The 18,537-nt window shown below is 34.8% G+C and overlaps 1 protein-coding gene across 1 annotated transcript in view; it reads right to left on the bottom strand.

Annotated features, from left to right (window-relative positions):
• Positions 1–18,012, bottom strand: part of LOC120222632 (coiled-coil domain-containing protein 7-like) — a gene marked incomplete at its 5' end in the record, with an annotated part of 32,318 nt that extends 14,306 nt beyond the window's left edge. The window contains 3 exons of the mRNA XM_039220530.1: positions 7,949–8,068; positions 15,353–15,475; positions 17,929–18,012. Coding sequence (XP_039076461.1) covers positions 7,949–8,068; positions 15,353–15,475; positions 17,929–18,012 — 327 coding nt within the window. The remainder of the gene's footprint in view (positions 1–7,948; positions 8,069–15,352; positions 15,476–17,928) is intronic.
• Between the last annotated feature and the right edge of the window lie 525 nt (positions 18,013–18,537).

Here is an 18,537-nt window from a genome sequence, read left to right as displayed (position 1 = left end):
CTTATATATCAATAAAGCTATTAAGTAGATTAACATCTGACTTTATATCACAAATAATAGAAGACAGAACTCAGCAGAATGACATATTAAAAGTGATGAAAGGGGCGCATGGGTGGCATGGGCCAGGCTGAGTATGGGCTCAGGTCATGATCTCACAATTTGTAGGTTTGAGCCCTGAGTTGGGCACTGTGACAGCTCAGAGCCTGGAGCCTGCTTTGGATTCCATGTTTCCCTCTTCCTATGCTGCTCCCCTGCTTGTGCTCTGTCTCTCTTTGTCTCTCAAAAAATAAATAAACATTAAAAAAATTAAGTTAAAGTGCTGAAAGCAAAAATTCACAACCAAGAATTTAATACCCAGTAAAATTATTATTCAAAAAAAAGATAAAACAAAAACATTACTAGATTTTTAAAAAACTAACAATATTTGTTATTATATTAGCAAAAATGTCTTAGAAGAAATGCTGAAGAGAATACTTCAGGGTGATACAAAATGACACTAGGTAGTAACTTCTCATTATATACAAAAACCAACTCAAAGTAAACTACATCCCTAAATGTTATAGCTGATTATAAAACTCTTAGAAAAAATAGAAAATCTTGAGATTTTAATTAGGCAATGATTTTTTTAGAGACAAGTTTAAAAGCATGATTTATAAAAGAAAATTTAATACATCAGGCTTCATTAAAATTCAAAACTTTTGACTAACATTAGGAAAGTTAAGATGGGGAGGATGCCTGGGTGGCTCAGTCGATTAAGTAAGTGTCCAACTTCAGCTTAGGTCATGATCTCCTGGTTCGTCGGTTCAAGCTCTACATTGGGCTCTGTGCTGTCAGCTCAGAGCCTGAATCCTGCTTCAGATTCTGTGTCTCCCTCTCTCTCTGCCCCTCCCCTGCTCAAGCTCATGCTCTGTCTACAAAAATAAATAAAACATTTTTTTAAAAAGTTAAGAGGTGCCTTGGTGGCTCAGTTGGTTGAGTGCCAGACTCTTGATTTTGGCTCAGGCTATGATCTCAGGGATGTGGGATTGAGCCCCAATTCAGGCTCTGTGCTGAATATGGAGCCTGCTTAAGATTCTCTCTCTCTCCCTCTACCCATCTCCCCCACTCATGTTCTCTCTTTCTCTCATAATAAAAAAAAAAAAATAAGAAGAAAGAAAGTTAAGACAAGCTGTAGACTGAAAGAAAATATTTTCACATCATGTATCCAATAAAGAAGTTGCATCCAGAATACATAAAGAACTCTTAAAATTTTAAGAACTTAAAAGATAAAACTTTACAATAGGCAAAAAATAAAAAGTTTTAAAGACATTTAATCAAAGAAATACACAAATGGCTTCTAACCACATGAAAAGATGATCAAAATAATTTTTTTAGGGAAATGTAAATGACAACCACAATGAAATGCCATTTCACATCCCACAGAATGTCTGTAATCAAAAGGACAGAGAATAGTCAAATGATGGCAATGCTGGGAAGAAATAAAATCATTCATACCTTGCTTGTATGTAGGTAAAATGGTACAGCCACTATAGAACAGTTTGGCATTAAAAAATAGTTAAACATAAATTTACCATACAACATCTACTCCTAGATATCCACCTAAGAGAAATGAAAACTTATGTCTTCACAAAGACCAACAGTGAAATAAACCTAAATGTACATTAGCCTAAGAATAGATAAAGAATATGTGCTACATTTCAGTGTATTTGGAGAACAATGCTACAATATTTCATTTGTATCATTAGGAACAAAATTTAACTCAATTATTTGTTTAAGGCTTTAAAAATTAAGTATATGTTTCATCTCAATGTTTCTCTTAACCTTTCAAATATCTCTTTTGAAAGTAATTAAAACTTTGAGATACAAAAGCAACTAGTGGCTCAGTTGGTTAAGTGAATGGCTCAGGTCATGGTCTCACAGTTTATGATCTCACAGTTCATGGTTCAAGCCCTGCTTGAGCTGACAGCTCAGAGCCTGGAGACTGATTAGGATTCTGTGTCTCCCTCTCTCTGCCACTCCCCTGCTCATATTCTGTATTTCTCTGTCTCAAAAATAAACATTTAAGAGAATTTTTAAAAAGAAAAAAGTTTGAGATACAGAAGTAAAATGTAATAACTCTAATTTTACTTTTTTCAAATTGTCATTAAAAGTTACAACAATGCTGAGGGAGAAAAAAAAAGAATGTGCTACAGCCATAGAAGACAATACTATTCAGCAATAAAAATGAATGAAAGATGATACCTGTTAATATATGAGTTAACTTCAAAAATGTGCTCACTGAAAGAAGCTACATACCAAGCACCATGTACTCTATGATTTCATTAATATGAAATGTTCAGAAAAGGCAAATTGATAGGCACAAAAAGATTAGTGGTGCCCTGGAACAGGGAGAACTAAAACTATCATTAGGGATCTTGTAGGAACGGCAAAAATGTTCTAAAACTGAATTAAGATGCTGACTACATATCTAGGTAAGTTTACTAAAATCCTTGACTCATGCAGTTAAGATGGGGTAGATTTTCTGATATGCAATTTTTGCCTTATTCAAGTGTTCTTTTTAAAATAATTGCTAATCTAGCACTGCTAGGAATTTACCCAAGGGATACAGAAATGCTGATGCATAGGAGAACATGTACCCCAATGTTCATAGCAGCACTCTCCACAATAGCTAAAACATGAAAGAGCCTAAGTGTCCATCAACGGACGAATGGATCAAGAAGATGTGGTTTATCTATACAATGGAATACTACATGGCAATGAGAAAGAATGAAATCTGGCCATGTGTAGCAACGTGGATGGAACTTGAGGGTGTTATGCTGAGCGAAATAAGTCAGGTAGAGGATAAATATCATACGTTTGCACGTATAGGAGGATTAGGAGGAACTTAACGGAGGACCATGTGGGAGAAGAAGAGGGGAAATGGTGGGGGAAAGGGAGAGAGGCAAACCAGGAGAGACTCTGGAATGCTGAGAACAAGCTGAGAACAAACTGAGGGGGGAATGGGCATGGAGGAGGGCACTTGTGGGGATGAGCACTGGGTGTTATATGGAAACCAACTTGACAATAAACTATTTGTAAAAAAAAAAAAAAAAAAAAGAAAAAGAAAAAAGAAATAATTGCTAATCTGTACCTCTCTGAGGAAAAATTTACCAATTAGAGTACAATATCTATGCAGTTGTTTATGTCTTGGGCCTTACAGTATCTGCTCAAAGCACTCTTTTCCAGTTACTTCGAGCACTCATTTTTCTCTACTTCTGTCAATACGATTATGTCATGCATTTATTTTTTTTCAAGTTTTATTGAGATACATTTGACATATAAGATAGTGTAAGTTTAAGATGTACAATGTTTTGGTTTGACACACCTATTACAAAATGATTAGCACCATAGCATTAGCTAATTCTTCTATTACATCACACAATTACCATATCTTTTTGTAGTGAGAACATTTAACACTTACTCTTCTAGCAACTTTCAACCATATAATACAGTATTGTTAACCATAAGCATCATGATGTGCATTATTTATTTATTTATTGCTTAATTTACATCCAAGTTAGTTAGCATATGGTGCAATAGTGATTTCAAGAGTAGATTCCTTGATACCTCTTACCCATTTAGACCATCCCCCCTTCCAAAAATCTTCCAAAAATTGTTTGTTCCCTATATTTAAGAGTCTTTTATGTTTTGTCCCCCTACCTGTTTTTATATTACTTTTGCTTCCCTTCTCTTACGTTCATCTGTTTTGTACGTGATGCATTAAATACCCAGAACTTACTCTTCTTCTGACTGGAAGTTTGTACTCTGACCAACATCTCATTTCCCCATCCTATAGCTTCTGGTAACTACCATTCAACTCTGTTTCAATGAGTTGAACCCCTTTTTAAATTCCACACATGAGATCATATTTTCTTTTGTCTGACTTGTTTCACTTTAGCATAATTCCTTGAAGGTCCATCCATGTTATTACCAATGGCAAGATTTCCTTCTTTTTTTTAAATAACTGAATAGTATTCCATTATATATATATAATTTGCTTATGCACATTATATTTTATATACAAATAATATATAATATATAATTAGTGGTTCCAGGGCACCACTAATCTTTTTGTGCCTATCAATTTGCCTTTTCTGGACATTTCATATGAATGAAATAATTATATTTTATATACAATATAAACATTATATTTTATATAGAAATAATATATAATAATATAATATGTAATAACAAATAATGTATAATTATATACAAATAATATATAATTACATATAATAAATAATATGTAATATACGTACATAATTTATATGTACAATATATTTCTAATGTTATATATACATATATAATAAAACTGTTACTTTGAATTCTTTATATGATAAACTTTAGATCTCTGTGTCTTTGGGTTTGGTAGTGGAAGATTACTGTAATCCTTTGGTGGTATCATTTTTCTTTGATTTTTCATATTCCTTGAAGTTTTGTGCTGGTCTCTTACATTTGAAGTAGCAGTCGTCTCCCCGATTACTAACTGCCCTAACTGCCGTCAAGGAAAAGCAAACTGCCTTTCATCAGCTCTGCTAGAAATCCAGAGGCTTTTTCCCATCTCAACTGCATAACCCTTATCCATACTTCTTGCTCCCTCTTGTGGCAGAACTCTTAAACTTGTATATTTTCTCTGAGTCTTGCAACACACCAGGGCAAGCGCCAACAGTTTCTGTTTTCCCTAAGGTCATGTTGTTTCCCTACAGCTCAAGTTGTGATTTTTCTCTAGCCCACAGAACCTGGCTTGCTTTCTACAAGTGCTCTTAGCTATCCACCAAAGCACTCTCAGGAGCACGCACAGGGAGTTGGCTGCAGAGGTGGGGGAAGTGTGGCTGAGATAAGCCTGTCAATGGGGATGCCCGCAACCAGTTGGGGGGATCTGCAAGTGAAGCTGTCCCAGCATCTCATGGGTGGGTTTCCTGACGGTTGTCCACAACACAGTCAACAGAACTACATCTCTTTAATGCTCTCTGAGAATCATATCTGCCACTCTTCTCATCTCTTCTCATCCCACAATTTAGTACTCTGGATGCTTTGGTGGTGTCCTGCACATCTAGGGAAGACTGGTACCCACTCACCTACTCTCCCTTTCCTCACCGTGGGAGAAATTGTGGGATGAAAAAGTCTCATTTGACCTTAACTGTATCACCTTGGGGGGCATGTGATGCAGGCAAAGGCAAACTCTTCTTCTTATCCAATCCAATGCGTCCAAACTCTTATTTTTTGCTCCAACAAAGTAGTGGAATTTCTTATCTGGAAACCAGGACTTCCACAAAGCTCTCTTGTCTGTGGGTGACTGGGCAAGTCAGTGTTCTCCAGATGCTCCCTGACTGTGGCCAGGAGGGGTTGGAACCATTCATGAGCTACCTCAAAGTCCACAGCCAAGATGGAGGTTTTCTGCCTATTACCAGATGCACAGGTGGACAAGGTTTATCCAGGTCCCTTGGTGTATGATGCTAGATCCCACAACTTCTACAATTGCACTTTTGTTCATGGATGGGTGCCAAATTTTTGTTGCTGAGAATGGGAGCACAAAAGAAGGGACATGCTATGCTATCATGATGCTGACATCAATTGTCATATATTTGTATGTTCTGTATGTCCCAGTCTGCATTTCATCCTAGGATCTCCCAATTTCTTTTTTCCATGGATGGTTTTATTGAGAAAATTATAATATAATTAAAATATAATATAATTGAATGATGAAAAAGATAACTGTATGCTGTATGGATCATTCACTGCTATATGCATTTTTTTTTTATTTTGCCATTTTTTTGTAGGGGACTGGCTACTGAGGGGCCTATTCCTGCCTTGTTACTCTATTGTGTAGTGTGTGTGTGTGTGTGTGTGTGTGTGTGTGTTTTGCAGGAAGTCACATCAGAGGAGCTGCCTCTGAAAATGATTATAGATCACAGAAGTGTGATCTTTGGCCCAAGTGCAAAATTTTAATATAAATTTGTAGGGTTTCAGGAAGAGCACATGTACTTTGCGTGGGACGAGTATTAAGAATATTTGCAACCAGAGGACACACTATGATGGACTGGTTTCAATAATGGCCCCAATGTGTTCTTGACTACCGGTATTCATATCCTCCCATATGGGATGGCTATATAACTTTAGTAAATGGAACAAAAGATAACAAATGCAAACAAAGACTTCAAAATTGCTTGTACATTGGGCTTTCTCACATTCCACTCTTAGAACCTGAGGTTACAACACGAAGAGTCTTTTTTTTTTTTTTTAATGTTTACTTATTTCTAGGAGACAGAGAGAGAGACAGCGTGAGCAGGGGAGGGTCAGAGAGAGAGGGAGTCACAGACTGAAATAGGCTCCAGGCTCTGAGCTGGCAGTCAGCACAGAGCCTGACGCGGGGCCCGAACCCACGAACCGTGAGATCATGACCTAAGCGAAAGTCGGACGCTTAACCAACTAAGCCACCCAGGCACCCCATGAAGAGTCTTAATCTACTAGCTAGATGATGAGAGACAAGGAGCCAAGTCACCTCCTGTGTCACTTGAAAAGTTTGTTTTCTCTTAGCATCCAAACCATCCTTCTGTAGTCTGCTTTATGGTACTGGATCCAGGACTCTGATAACCACATTTTTGTTTTGCTAGGTAACTCAACATTAGGGCAATGCAAATAGGGCATGCCCTAGAGAGACTGCAAGTTTGGAGGAGTAACAAGGTTGGCTACCAATGGGCTTCCTGAGAGCTTCCTGTCTCCTTTCTGTGTCTGTGAACTTCATCCCAGCATGTTTCTTTAACCTAGAAGCAGAAGTTCTTTTTGCAACATAAATGATTTGTATTTTTCCCAATATTTGCAAAACCAGTTTTATTTAAATCTTCAACAGCTGAGACAATAGCAACATCCCCTCTTCAGAAGCATGTCTGAGACCTCTCCTGAAAAATCAGACATATCAGCACCAGTCAAGCTGTATTTTCTACTCATATGCCTTCATCAGCTGTAGGAGTGGCAACTTCTTCCTCACATTGCTTCCATGTTATCTTAGAATTCTTTTACACTTTCAGTTAACTAGTTAACAACTTTATACTTAGTTAATGAGTTTTTACATTTTTGCTCTTTTTTTTCAAACAACTTGTGAGGTTTTTATCTCTTGACGAATCCCAATTATATATCCTGTTTTCCCAAAGAACAGCAAGCCAATTTCTTAGACATGTGAGTGAAGCTACTGATTATAAGATGACCAAAGATAACAAGATAGCCCAGCCCAAAATAGTCTACATTGCTAACTCCCAAATCATGAACTCTGAATCCTGAGTTATTATTTTAAGCTAAATAGTTTTGGAGTAGTTATGCAGTAAACAAAAACAAAAACAAAAACAAAACACTAACAAATATGGACAGAATTAAAATAAGGTTTAAATAGGATTTAATAACTCAGATGGGCAGAAATGAAACAAACAAAACACCCACGTATACGATTGATGGTTATGCAGAGAAAAGGATTTTTTCTCCACGATTTCTGGAGAAAATGTTAATTTTAATAACCTTTTAGGAAAGCAATCTGGAAGTTTCTTTTAAGATTAGAAGTCTTGAGACTCTTCCCCAAGAAATATAAGCACAATATATAAGAATCCCTATGTTCATGGACACATATACCAGTGGTGAAAAGCTAAAAAAATTAAGTCCCTTTTATAAAAGAGTGATTAAATAAAAAATCCTATACTACAAAACATTATACTACTAGAAAAAGCATAAGTTAAAGCCATTTCATTATCTGACTTGCAAGGATTTACCAAAAATATGTAAAATGCAAAATAAGTAAAATGAAAAGTCATACTACAAAACTATATATATATTATAAACTACTATAATTAAATATATACTTATTTTATACACACACACACACACATACACATATCTTTTTTTTTTTTTTTTTTTTTTTTACCTAGGTTGCCAAAGGGTGATAAATTGATCACTTTTATTGGGAATTTACTCATTGTGGTGTTCTTCATAAGTGAATCTTGATGATGTGGAAACGTATTTTTGTCTTCAAATGAACTCATACCTGAAATAAAAATTTTTAAAGATTACATGAAGACTATGAATATTCATACACTACTCTCCAAACACCATGTACTAGTCCTTATTTGTATATTTGTAATGTTTCCTTCCCACATTTTATTAAGTGGCCACTTGTTTATTGCTCTAGCTTGTATAAACTATTTGATCATTTTCTCTTCCTTGTTATTATTCTGTGTTCCTTGATAGCCTCTTCCTGTTTTCAATCTCATTGAGGTATACTTCTGTACAAAAAATGCACATGTTTAATGTATATACATTTTGATAAGTTTAGACATATGTGTACACCTGCAACACTGAAACCACAATCAAGGTGTTAAACATACCCATCACCTCCAAAAGACTTCTCAAGTTTCCTTTTTCCTTTTATGGTAAGATCATTTAGCACAAATACTACCCCCCTTAATGATTTTTAAATATACAACACTATATTGTTAACTATAGGCACAATGTGGTACAGAAGATCTCTAGAACTTATTCATCTAGTATAACTGTAACATTATACATATTGAACAACTACTCATTTCTTCCTACCCTAGCCCCTGGAAGCCATCATTCATTCTCTGCTTCTGTGAGTTTGATACTTTTAAATATTTATTTTAAAATTTATTTTTATTTTAATTTTTTATTGAAGTATAATTAACATAATGTAATATTAGTTTCAGGCATACAATATGATGCAACAGTTCTATACATTACTGAGTGCTCATCATGATAAGTGTACTTTTAATCTCCTTTATCTCTTTTATATTAATATAAATGGAATTATTTAGTATTTGCCCTGTGGCTTAGACTTAGCGTTAATGTCTTCAGGTTCATCCATGTTGTTGCATATGGAAGGATTTCCTACTTTTCCAATACTGAATAACATTCCATTGTATGTCTATGCCACATTTTCATTTTATTTTATCCAGCTTTATTGAGATATAATTGACATATAGCATTGTGTAAATTTAAGGTATACAATGTGATGATTTGATACATGTATATATTATGAAAGGATTACAATAGGATTAGTTAAAACCTACATCACTTCACATAACTACTTTTTATTTTGTGCTAAGAATATTGAAGATCTATTCTCCTAGCAACTTTCAAGTATATAATATAATCTTTTCACTACAGTCATCACACTATACATTAGATTCCAGAGTTTATTCTTCTTCTAACTGGAAGTTTGTACCCTTTGGCCCAAATCTCCTCATTTCCTCCACCCCTCAGCACCTAGCAACCATCTTTCCATTCTCTGCTTCTATGAATTCAGATTTTTTATATTCTACACATGAATGAGAGCATACAGATGCCACACTTATTTCATTTTATATAATGATCTCAAGCTCCATCCATAACATGACAAATGGCAAGATTTCCTTCCTTTCTGTTTTTAATGTTTATTTATTTATTTTGAAAGTTTATTCCTGATGCAGGGCTCCGTCTCACAAACCTTGAGATCATGACCTGAACTTGAATGAAGAGTGGGATGCTTAACTGAGTCACCCAGGTGGTCCAGGATTTCCTTCTTTTTTTTATATATAGCTGAATAATATTCCACTGTATATTTTATATCAAATTGCCTTTATTTCTTTATCTATCTGTGGACATTTAGGTTGTCTCAGCTATTGTGAATAGTGCTGCAATGAATATAGGAGTGCAGAGATCAATTTGAAAGAGTGAAATCACTGGATCACATGGTAGTTCTATTTAATTTCTGGAGGAACATCTATACCGTTTTCCATAGTGGTTGCACCAACTTACAATCCTACCAACACCGTGCAAGTGTTACCCTTTCCCCACACCTCAACATTTTTATATTATTTGTCTTCTTGATGATAATCATTCTAATGGGTGTGAGAGGATATTTCATTGTAGGTTGGATCTGCATTTCCTTGATTAGTGATGTCGAGCACTTTTTTATGAACCCATTGGCTTCTTTGTATGTTTTCTTTGAAAAATGTCTATTTACATCCTCTGACCATTTATAATAGCATTGTTTAGTTTTAGGGTTTTTCCTTCTACTCCCCCTGCCCCTCCTACTCCTTTTTTTGCTGCTGAGTTGTAAGAGTTTCTTATGTACTTTGAATATTAAGTTATTATCAGATAGATGGTTTTAAATATTTTCTTGCATTCTGTAGGTTGCCTTTTCATTTTGTTGATGGTTTCTTTTACTGAGCAGAAGCTTTTTAGTTTGATGTCCCACCTGTTTTTGCCTTGTTTATTGGTGTAATGTTCAAAATATCATTTCTGAGGTATATGTCAAGGAACTTTTTATCTGTTTTCTTCCAGGGGCATTGAGGTTTCATTTTTTTTTTTTTCAGATCCCACATAAATCTTTAATCTGTTTCAAATTAATTTTTGTTACTGATAAAAAATATGGTTGTTTTATTCTTGCATATTGATAACCAATTTTCCAACATTATTCATTGAAGAGACTATTGTTTCCCATTAAGTATTCTTAGCTCCCTTGTCAAATATTGTCAATATATATGAGGATTTATTCAGGCTCTTGATTCTGTTCTATTGATGTATGGTCTGTTTTTATGTCAGTACTATCCTGTTTTGATTATTATACCTTTGTAATATAATTTGAAATAAGGAAAGTAATGCCTCCAGCTTTGTTCTGTCTCAGGATTGTTTTGGCTCTTCAGGGTCTTTTGTGGTTCCAAACAAACTTTAAGATTGTTTTTTTTTTTTCTATTTTGGGGAAAATTCCATTGAAATGTTAATAGAGACTGCATTGAATCTATAGATGGCTTTTCGGATAGTATCAACATTTTAAAAACATTAACTTCCAATCCATAAACCTAGGATATCATTTCATTTATTTGTACATCTTCAATTACTTTCATCAAAATGTTATAGTTCTTATGATTAAATTATTATCAATCTTGTTTAAATTTATTCAGAATAAATAATGTTTTGAATAAAGTATTCTGAATATTTATTCGATTGTTTTGATGTTACTGTAAATGAGACTGTTTTCCTTATTTCTATTTCAGATATTTCATTTTTAGTGCATAGAAACTCATTTGATTTCTGTATTTTGATTTTGTATCCTTTGACTTTACTGCCTTCATTTATCAGTCCTAACAGTTTTATGGCAGAATCTTTAGGATTTTCTCTATATAAGATCATATCATTTGCAAACTTCATTTTTTCTAATTTGGATGCCTTTCATTTCTTTTTATTGCTTAACTGCTCTAAGATTTCCAGTACTAAGTTGAATAGGAATGATGAGAATGGGCACCCTTTTCCTGATCTTAGCTGAAAACCTTTCAATCTTTCACCTGTGTACTTGTCATAAATGATCTTTATTATGTTGAGATATGTTCCTTCTATACCAAGTTTATTGAGAGTTTATCATGAAAAGATGTTAGGTTTTGTCAAATATCTTTTCTGAATCTATTGAGGTGACCATATGATTTTACTTCATTTTGTTAATGTGGTGTATCACATATAATGATTTATATATGTAGATCCATCTTTGCATCTCATGGATAAATCCCAATTGGTCACAGAATATTATCCTTTTAGTGTGCTGTTGAGTTTGTTTTGATGAAATTTTGTTGAGAATTTTTGCATCAGTTTTCATCGGGGATATTATTTATGAAGCTAATAGTTTTCTTGTAGTGTCCTTTGGTAAGAGGGTACTGCTAGCCTTGTAAAATGAGCTTGATAGAATTTATTTCTCTTCAATTTTTGGGAAGTGTTTGAGAAAGATTGGCATTAAGTATTCTTTAAATGTTTGGTAGAATTTACCAGTGAAATTATCTAGGTGTGGACTTTTGTTTGATGGGTGGTTTCTGGTTACTGATTCAATAACCTTATCATTGGTCTGTTCAGATTTTCTATTTCTTTACAATTCAGTCTTTGTAGATGATATGTTTCTAGGAATTTATACATTTCTTCTAGGTTATCTAGTTTGTTGGCTTCTAATTATTCATTCTATCTCATAATCTTCGAATCTATAGTGTATCATTTTAATGTCTACTCTTTCAATTCTGACTTTTGAGTCTTTCCTTTTTTGTAGAAAAAAATATTTAGTCTAGCTAAAGTATTGTCAACTGTATTTACCTTTTCAAAAAACAACCTCCTATCATCAGTTTATTAATTTATATTTATTATTTATTATTTAAAAATTTTTCTTTATTTTTGCTAACTTTGGGCTTAGTGTCTGTTTTCTTCTTTTGTTGTTCCTTGTGGTGAAAAGTTGTTGTTTTTTACATTTTTTTAAATGTTTTTTTATTTCTGAGAGAGAGAGTGAGAGAGAGACAGCACGAGCAGGGCAGGGTCAGAGAGAGGGAGACACAGAATCCGAAGACAGGCTTCAGGCTCTGAGCTAGCTGTCAGCACAGAGCCAGACGCAGGGCTCGAACCCTCGGACCGTGAGATCATGACCTGAGCCAAAGTTGGACACTTAACTGACAGCCACCCAGGCGCCCCTGTCATTGCATTTTAAAAAGTAGTCACCTCCTCCAGGTTTATTGACTGGCTTCCAGAGAGAGAAATCCCTTGTCAGCCCTGTTAGGGATTCTGAAATTTTTTCAGACCATTTCTACAGGTATGCCTGTTCCACACATTTTGCTCTCTTTTCTGGGAGGATTCTTAAGCCTTGTTTCTGTGCTATAAAGACAGGCTCGTTGCTCAAAGCCTCCTTTTTGTTTTCCTTATGGCAACTTTATGGTTTCTTCCAGGTCTGCTTTCTGTGGGTGTCCACTGTCTGTGAAAGCTCACTCTTGTTGCAGTTGGGTGCATGCACAGGGAGCCAGCCACAGGGTGGAGTTTGTGTGAGTGAGATGCATGAAGTGCTGGAGGTGCCTGTGGGTCAGTTTTGGGGGATCCACAGGTGAGGGATCTTCAGCAGCTGATGTGCAGGCTCCTGATGGAGTCCTTACACACTTAGCAGTCACTTCCCTTTTATACATTCAGTTCTGAGCCTTGGCTGCTGTTGTCTTAGCCACTTTATGTCCTACGGTCATACAGCTTATGAGTCAGTTCTCTGGATAAGAAAAGAGAGAAATGGGTCTTTTTGACAGAATCCTGCATACTGTCAAAGAAGCTGGGTACTTTGCTCACATGCTCTCACTTTCCAATGGGAGAAATCTCAGGATGAAAAGGGCTCTCTTGACACTGACATATGCCTGTCCTGAAGGAGTGGTGCAGTAAAGTCAAACTGTTCTTTTGCCCTCCACAATGTACTCAATCTCAGATTTTGTTGTTGCTCCAACAGTGTGTTGGAACTTCTTCCATGGACTCCTAGACTTAACAAAGCCTCTCTCATCTGTGGATGATCATCAAATTGATTTTCTTTGAATGGGGCGGGGAGGGGAGATGGTAACAAAGTGTAACTCCTACAATATTGATGTCATCACTGTGATACTCCTACTCTCTTGCCAATATTTTACAGGAAATCTTACTTATTGTTTTTAGTTCTCTGATATACTCAATTATGTCAAAGTCCTTTCTAGAAAGCTTTCTCCCTGCTCATTGAGAACGTTTTTTCTCTCATAACATTTTAATACAGTAGGGCTTTTAGTATCTGCAAATGTACATATACAAAAGATCTTCTTTAGCCTAGGTAAATTAGAATAATTAGCAGCACAGCCCTCGCTATTTTTTACCTGATATAGAGGGTGGCACATACAGTTTTTTGTCTGAAGGACAGCGTTTCTTATTCTCAGCATCTTCCTTAATTTTGTCCTTTATATGAATGCTGTTTTAGTTTTGACCAGAATGTTCATTTTTGTATTTGACATGTAATCTACATTTAGAAGGATGCATTCATAAGGATATCTCTGACAATCAGAGCTGTACACATAACCACTGGTTCCCAATCACCAATTCAGTTAATGTTTATTCGATTTTTTAACAATCCCCCTGCTTTTATTTTTAATAAATAAAACTGTTTTTATTTACTTTTTGAGAGAGAGAGAGAGAGAAACAGAGCATGAGCAGGGGAGGGGCAGAGAAAGAAAGGGAGACACAGAAACTGAAGCAGGCTCCAGATTCTGCACTATCAACACAGAACCTGATATGGGGCTTGAACCCACGAACTATGGTATCATGACTACAGCTGAAGTTGGATGGTTAACCAACTGAGTCACCCAGGTGCCCATTGATCCTACTGATTTTAAAAGCAACATGTGCTAATTGCAGAACATTTTCATTTAAACAAATAATTATAAGCCTCATACTATTTAATCATTGGCTAAAGTAAACTGAAACCACAGGCTGAGAGGCTTAGAAAGAGGTTGTAATTGAGAAAATAAAATACTATTGACAATTCCAAACTAGTCATTAACATTTGTCAAATATGAGTAAAAGCTGGGAAGGACTAAGTCACTAAAGAAAAAAACCTTAATGCATGCTAGGGTAATGGCTCCATACTGTCAAATTTATGTTTATTCTTCATTTCATTTTCATGAAAATATCAAGAATAGATTGTTTAAATATTTTGGTACATCTTGGTATTAAGTATTGAATATAATTTTGGATGCAAGTGGTACAGAAGACTAGCTATTCTAATGATCTAATTCTAACTAAAATGCTAGATTTTAAAAATGAATTTTAAAAACTTTTGCTCAGGAGCACCTGGGTGTCTTAATCAGTTAAGCAGTGGACTTTGGCTCAGGTCATAATCTCACGCTTTGTGAGTTCAAACCCTGCATCAGGCTATGGGCTAACAGCTCAGAGCCTGGAGTTTGCTTCATATTCTGTGTCTCCATCTCTCTCTGTCCCTTCCCCACTCTCAGTCTGTCTCTCTTTCTCTCTCAAAAATAAATAAATATTAAAGAAAAAATTTTTTAAAAACTATTGCTGAGAAGGCATAAAAGATACTCATGAAAACAAACAAAATAGAAGTGAAAGCATATAACTTGCAGATCTCTGCTAAAAATTGTGTGTGTGTGTGTGTGTGTGTGTGTGTGGTATACATATTTTTATAAAGTTGATTGACTGGAATAATGTGGGAGGTGGAGGAGAACACAAGGTGGACAATTTCACTATAAAAGGAAGTATACAACCAAGTATTTTGGAAAGTACTTGTACAGAACGTCATTACTATATACGGCTTATGATGGCAGAGGTAAGAGCTGAGAAAGAAGGGAATGGGATTATAATAACAAAGAGTAGGAGCCATTAGAATGACATGATATTTTTTAAATATTAGTGTTACATAGTTTCTGAATGCTTAAAATACTTCATAAAAAGTAAAAAATCATGCTACAAAAAGTATTTTAGGTAATTAGTTATTTTACATTGTTATATCTTCTACATTGATTGTTAAAGGATGAAAAATGGGTCTTATTTGTCGAGGATTTATGTGGTGCAATGTGACTGGTAAAAATATTTTCTTGATCTTGTGTAGACATATACCTGTTTCTTAATAAATGTGCAACTAAAATAAAATGAAAAAGAATTTCACGAAGACATTATGAATATTTTCATACCACTCCCTAGTCTCCATGTTTTGGTCTTTATTATTGCATTTGTAATTTTTATTTTCATATTTTTAAATGCTTATTTACTTATTTTGAAAGAGAGAGACAAGGAGAGAGAAAAGGCGGGGAAGTGCAGAGAGAGGGAGAGAGAGAATCCCATGCAGACTCCTACACGGGGCTGGATCTCATGACCCTGAGATCATGACCTGACCCAAAATCAAGAGTCAGACCCTTAACTGACTCAGCTAACTAGGGATCTCTTCTTTTCATATTTGAGTGGTTACTTGTCTATCCTTCCAATTTCTATAAACTACTTTTAAATTTTTCTCTCCCTTTTTTGTTCTATATTCTTAGATAACATCTTTCTTAATCTTGACCTTTAATTCACATTCATTTATCTTAAACATAAATATTCATTCCTATATTTGAGCTATAGTCTTGTTTTAACTCCTTTTGTCTTAGCAATTTCTTCCAAATTTTGTTTAGAACATTTAATTATAAATTCACAATTAGTAAATAAGCATAGGTTAATTAACTAAATAAATTTTGATCTTAAAGGATATGATATTTTGAATTGACTAAATGTAGATAAGAGTACCTCATTGCCATGCCAAGGGTTATTATTTAAAATTGATGAGGACGCCAAATAATAAGGAACATTAAAGCAAACAGTAATTGAAAGTACCAAAACAAAAATAGTCTGAAAATTAGAGACATAGGAAAATGACTCTTCATACTTTATCAAATTTGCTAGAGTGAAACACAAACAAATTTAATTGCTTGATTCAAACAATTTTATTTTTATAATGGCTTAGTCATAAGCTGTTGGAGTAAATAATTTTTATTTGTGGGGCACCTGGGTGGCTCAGTAGGTTGTGCATCCAGCTTCTGCTCAGGTCATGATCTCAGGTTCATGAGTTTGAGCCCTGCATTGAGTGGGCTTGCTGCTGTCAGTGAAGAGCCTGCTTTGCAGTCAAATGCTTTACCACTGAGCTACATGCCAATGAAGAGCCTGCTTTGAATCTTCTGTCCCCACCCTTCTCTCTGCTCTTCCCCCATTCATGAGTTATCGCTCTCTCTCTCTCTCAAAAATAAAAATAAAACATTAAAAAATTTGTTTCATTGTTAAATTTTATTTTAATTCCAGTTAGTTTCCATATAATGTTATATTAGTTTCATGTGTACAATATAGTGATTCAACAATTCCATATATCACCCGGTGCTCATCACAAGTGCCCTCATTGATCCCCATCATTTATTTCACCCATCCCCCACCTACCTGCCCTCTGGTAATCATCAGTTTGTTCCCTATTGTTAAGAGTCTATTTCTTGGTTTGTCTTTCTCTTTCTCCTTTTTCCCATTGCTCATTAGTTTTGTTTCTTAAATTCCACATATGAGTGGTGTCTTTCTCTGACTTTTTTCATTTAGCATTATACTTTCTAGCTCCATCCATCTCATAGCAAATGGAACTCAAAACGAATTAAAGACTTAAATGTGAGGCCTGAAACCATAAACATCCTAGAAGAGAGCTCAGGAAGTAATGTCCCTGACATTGGCTGAGGCAACAGTTTTCTAGATATATCTTCTGAGGCAAGGGAGATCAAAAATAAACTATTGCAACTATCTCAAAATAAAAGCTTCTGCACAGTGAAGAAAACAATCAACAAAATTAAAGGCAATATTCTGAGTGCGAGAAGATATTTAATTACTTTTAACTCTTTTTTTTTTCAGAAATAAATGTGTGATATAATGAAATAAAGCATTCAAAAGCAAAGTTTCAGAAATCTTGCCTTAATCTTAAATTTCACCAAGAGCACATATTTTGGTGCTTGTATTTGAGATTCAACTATTTCCAAATACTAGATTTCAGGATCATTTCTGCAAAAAGTCATGACTACAATATTTCTTGCACCAAAGAGAAATGTATCTAACAATGTTACTCCAGATTAGAAGCAGTAGTGTAGACAACTACTCTAAAAGAGATGTAAGTTCACATGACAACTTAATTATATACAGAGAATTGGTAACCAATGAAATAACTGTTATAATGCTCTTATAACACTCATCAACTAGTCTTTACTGATTTTTCCAGGTTAAGGCAATTTTCCTTTCCAAAAGGAAAGTGAATAGAATAGCAGTGAGAAATACTACACCAAGTATATTCTAAGGTCATTAGAGCACTGGATATTATGGCTTACTTTCTAAATGAACGAGTTTTAAAATTAATAATATCTAGCTGATTTTCCACTGATATCAAACACTAGAGTTTAATTAATTATACGAGGGAATTCATGAAGATTTTTACCCATGAAATAATATATAGTTACTGTTGTCATTAAAGATCCATACTTAATAAAATCCCCAAAAAGACATAAATCATAAATATTAGACTTGAAAAAAATTTCTTACCAGGGTGACTTTTATGTTGCGTCTTGATTTCATCAATTACTTTTTCTCTTCCAACATTATATGTCAAGTGTTCTACATTAGTCTCTATAGACCAAAAAAAAAAAAATCGCCAAGCACTTTAAAAGGTAAGCATTAATACGTGGCTGTGTGTGTGTGTGTTGTATAAACTTAATTAGCATTTGTTATTATAGTAAAAGAGAAAAACACAATGTATGAATTGTATAATCAAAAATTTCATAAAATTTAAAAGGATTTTACCAATTATAAAGCCTCATTATAACGACATGTTTAGGGACTTGATCAAGAAAACAAATCAAGATATGACAAAACTGATACTGCATAATTTCTTAACCAGTGCTTTTTCTACACAATGCTATCTTTTTTTAATTGTTTTTAATTTTTCTTTTAGAGAGAGAGAGCATGTGAGAGGGAGAAAGGGACAGAGGGTGGGGAAGAGGGGGAGAGAGAGAGAGAATATCTTAAGTAGGCTCCATGTTCAGTGCAGAGCCCAACACAGGGCTTGATCCCATGACCCTGGGTTCATGACCTGAGCTGGAATCAAATCAGTCAGATGCTGCACCGACTGAGCCACCCAGCTGCCCCTACAAC

This window comes from Hyaena hyaena, unplaced genomic scaffold (genome assembly GCF_003009895.1).
Source record: "Hyaena hyaena isolate Hyena2069 unplaced genomic scaffold, ASM300989v1 scaffold_899, whole genome shotgun sequence".
NCBI classification, from domain to species: Eukaryota; Metazoa; Chordata; class Mammalia; order Carnivora; family Hyaenidae; genus Hyaena; species Hyaena hyaena.
Note: the sequence above shows the minus strand (reverse complement) of the source record. Positions and strands in the feature narration are given on the sequence as shown.